This window comes from Meles meles, chromosome 5, assembly GCF_922984935.1.
Source record: "Meles meles chromosome 5, mMelMel3.1 paternal haplotype, whole genome shotgun sequence".
NCBI lineage: Eukaryota > Metazoa > Chordata > Mammalia > Carnivora > Mustelidae > Meles > Meles meles.
The window spans coordinates 80,043,371-80,047,783 of record NC_060070.1 but is presented as its reverse complement, the minus strand read 5'-3'; the positions used below and the strand labels follow the sequence as shown (position 1 = coordinate 80,047,783).

Here is a 4,413-nt window from a genome sequence, read left to right as displayed (position 1 = left end):
GAGAACTTACTTCTTCAAACTTGTCCCCTACCACCCTCCCTGTGATCATATATATTAATTTTCTCTTTAAATTTACACAGTAACTTTTTTATTATGTACCATTATTCATTTTATTTTTTTTAATTATTATATTTTTGGTATTTTTTAATGACTGAAACAAAGGAGAGCTAAAATCATGGCTTCTGGAAGAACCACTTGCTCTTGCCAGTCTTGTACTCTCCTTGAACTTGAACTTTTCTTGTCAGGCCTTGGATTTCAGAGCAAGGTCTCTGAAGACATCCTTGTTCATAACAGTTTTGTCCAAGGGGATATTCACAGAGTACCTTGTGGGCATGAGGTGATTATAGTTATAAATTCTCACAAAAAACTTGATCTTTGACCTCTTGGCAATTTTCTTCTTGCCCATGGCAGCTGTCACTTTGCAGGGATAGCGGTCAACTCCAGCCACCACAGCATGGCTGTAGGGACGGTCTGAAATGCCATCATCAATGTTCTTCACAATGACCACTTTGCATCTGGAGCAGTATCTGGCCAGTACCAGCACCACCTTCCTGGGTTCCATGAACTTGTCCATCTCAACATCAGCCACATCTACAGCAGAAAGGAAGAAACCACCTTTACTCATTTTAACTTGACACATTCTACCGATCCCTTTGCTTAGCACTGCTTCTTATTTCTTCCATCTTTTTCTCTTTTAGATTTGTATTTTCCTTTGCTGGATTACAACCTTGGGTACTTCCCTTATCCTCCAACCTACCTACCCATCTAATTCTAAATCCCTGTTTATTGCTTAGGGTAGTTTAGCTATTTATTTGTCCCATACCATATAAGAGGCAAATGAAAAACAGTTTTATATTATTTAACATATGTTCCCATTTGAGTTCATTTCTAAACAAAGGTTTTTCTCTATTTGAGGAGAATTCAGTGGACAACTCTACAGTTATCTTTTTTTCTTGTTTCATTTCTTTTAACCAAAATTATTAAAGACCACAAACAGCCAAAGCAATCTGGAGAAAGAACAAAGCTGGAGGCATCATGCGTCCTGACTTCAAGCTATATTACAAAGTTATAGTAATTAAAAATTAAATTAATTAATTTAAAAATTAAAACATTATTTTATTGGCATAAAAACAGACATGTAGATGAATGGAACAGAACAGAACCCAGAAATAAAGCCATGCATATATGATCAATTAATTTATGACAAAACAGCCAAGAATATACAAGGGAAGTTAAGACAATCTCTTCATAAATGGTGCTGGGAAAACTGGATAGCCTATGCAAAACAAACAAACAAAAATGAAAAAAGAAAGAAATGAGAAAGAAAGCGGATCTTACACCACACACAAAAGCTAACTCAAAATGGATTAAAGACTTGAACAAAGGACCTAGAATAATAAAACTCGTAGCAGAAATCAGGAAGTGAGTTTCTTGACATCATTCTTGGTGATGATTTTTTGGATCTGACTCCAAAATCAAAGGAAATAAAAGCAAAAATAAACAAGTGAGACTACATCAACCTAAAAGGCTTCTGCACAGCAAGCATCAACAAAATGAAAATGCAACATTCTGAATAGGAGAAAATATTTGCAAATCATATATACAATAAGGGGTTAATAGCCATAATATTCAAAGAACTCATACAATTCATGAGTTTTTATTTTTAACAAAAACTAAAAAAGCAAAAAAATAAGCAATTCTGTTAAGAGATGGGCAGAGGATTTGAATAGGTATTTTTCCAAAGGAGATATACAAATGGCAAACAGGTACATGAAAAGTTGCTCAACATCACTAATCATCACTGAACTTAAATCAAAACCGTAATAAGATATCACTTCACAGCTGTCAGAATAGTTATTATCAAAAGACAAGGAAAAAACAAAAAGAAAGAAATAACTAGTATTGGCAAAGAAGTAAAGACAAGAAAAACTTTGTGCTCTCCTGCCATGCAAAGTAAGGGCTGTAAACTGCTGCAGCCAGTATGGAAAACAGTTATGGAGATTCCTTAAAAAATTAAAATAGAGCTGTCATATGATTCAGCAATTTCACTTCTAGATATTTATCCAAATCCAAAGGAAGACAAAAGCACTAACTCAAAAAGATATATGCACTCTCATTTTCTATGCAGCATTTTTAACAATAACCAAGACATGGAAGAAGCAAGTGTCTACAATGCTTGAATGGATAAAAACAACATGGTATGTAAATACAATGGAATATTCAGCCACAAAAAGAAGAAAATCCTGTCATTTGTGACATGGATGTACTTTGAAGGCATTATATTAAGTGAAGTAAGTCAGACAGAGAAAGACAAATATCATATGATTTCATACAGTATTATGAAAAGTATGTAAAGCACATGTAAAACCTGAAAACAAACAATCAAGCTCATAGATACAGAGTTGTCAGAAAGGTGGTTACAGGTAGTTGTCAGAAACTTGGGGTAGGGAGTGGGCCAGATGCATGAAACAATCAAAAGGCACAAACTTCCAGCTATAAAATAAATGTCATGAGGATGAAATGTATAGTATGGTGTATAAAGTTTATAATACTACATTATACATTTGAGAGTTGCTAAGAGAGTAGTTCTTAAATGTTCCCATCACAAGAAAAAAATTAATATGGTGAACAATGTTAACTAGACTTACTGTGATAAGCTTTTCTAAATATATACAAATATTGAATTGTGTTGTACACCTGAAATTAATGTTACATTTTAATCATATTTCAATTAAAAATTAAACCATAGAAGATACTGTATGGTTCTATTTCTTTGAATAATTTAAAATACATACAAAAAATGCTAAGCACATGGAAGACATTTAAAATTTGATAGATTTGTTAATGAGTGGTGCTGAATTAAATTCTAGATAATGTCTCTTAAAAAGCATGCAAATTTGAGTTAGTCAGTAGTATTTAAATTTCATTTGGACTTTTTTAAAATGAAAGCTTATAAGAAAAATAAATAGGTAAGGGATAAAGGTGGAATTGTTCCAATTGAAGCAGAGGATCCACATTATGAATGCCCACTGTGTCTCCACCTCTTAACCCAAATATCCCTCCACCACAAGAATCACTGGAGAAGTTCTATGAATGCCCTGAGGTTTATCAGAACACTTAAACATGAGTTTAGTCTCATTATGTACCTGAATAATCCTTTGTAAATGAAAGTCTTTATGGCTTCTTAATTAACCAATGCTTTAATGGCCCTTCTCTTTGGACTTTTATAAAGGAAAAATATCAATAATTAAATCTATAGATTCTAAAATCAAAGGCCATATGATAGATAGCACAAAAAGATTTCTCAAGATGTGATGAAAAATGCACTCAGCATGATCAAAATGAATCAAAATCAAAACAACAAATAAAACCAAGAAAATTCTCTTCTCATCCAGACTTCTTAGGAGTCATGGAAATAACCAGCTATATACCTAAAGAGAAAAATCACCTTTGATTGGCATAATCACGTGTCCCCTAATAATCTCTGCTCATTGACCTCCATCACTAGGAATGTTTGTATCATAATTCCACGTGGATATTTTTTTTCTTCAGAAGCCAATTTATGTGTCTCTGAATCAGACACACACCTATACTTCACACTAAATTTCCATGAAGCGGGGCGCCTGGGTGGCTCAGTGGGTTGAGCCGCTGCCTTCGGCTCGGGTCATGATCTCAGGGTCCTGGGATCAAGTCCCGCATCGGGCTCTCTGCTCAGCAGCGAGCCTGCTTCCCTCTCTCTCTCTCTGCCTGCCTCTCTACTTGTGATCTCTCTCTGTCAAATAAATAAATAAAATCTTTAAAAAAAAAAAAAGTCTGATGCTAAATTTCCATGAAGCAATTCTGTCTGCATTTACTCGGAATGTGACCTGAACAAGAAACTATTCAGGACTTGATTATAAATAGATTCTTTTGTTAGTTAAAAATCTGATTCCTTTCCTAACTGCTAAATGCCTTTTGGAGATTCTAAATATTTATTTTAAAAAGTTACCTAATCCCTAAAATAGTAGACTTGCCTTTTATAAATCATAAATTAAAGAATGGTCTAAAACCTAAATGTAATTATTTTGTAAAACAAAGTGCTGTGGAACTTATTTAAACCCAGACCTTAAAATACTGATTTTTTTTTACTTTTAATAATATATAACCACTCTAAATAATACTTATTTTCTCTATTTGTATACCCACATTGTGATTTAAGTAACAGTAGGAAGAATTTTACATTGTTGTCAAATCTCTCAGTCAACTAGATTTTAGATACACTTTCTTAGTTGTTTGAATAGCCTAAAATTTATAATTTTATAATGAGGTTTGTAAGTAAAGGTAAAATAGATTGTGAAAATCTTAGTTTATTTCTTAATAGACAATGTAAAAATTATGAAATACCAAGAGGTGTTTTGATATTCCATCTTTAAA

At 33.1% G+C, this 4,413-nt stretch overlaps 1 protein-coding gene across 1 annotated transcript; it reads right to left on the bottom strand.

The window, feature by feature from the left end:
• Positions 1 to 241: 241 nt before the first annotated feature.
• Positions 242 to 574, bottom strand: LOC123942427 (60S ribosomal protein L27-like). The gene has a single exon (XM_046006347.1). It carries the CDS (start codon positions 572 to 574, stop codon positions 242 to 244), a length of 333 nt encoding a protein of 110 aa, XP_045862303.1.
• Between the last annotated feature and the right edge of the window lie 3,839 nt (positions 575 to 4,413).

What these genes read in the sequence shown, in the direction of transcription:
- LOC123942427 (XM_046006347.1), bottom strand. Translation starts at nt 574, where the DNA reads ATGGACAAGTTCATGGAACCCAGGAAGGTGGTGCTGGTACTGGCCAGA.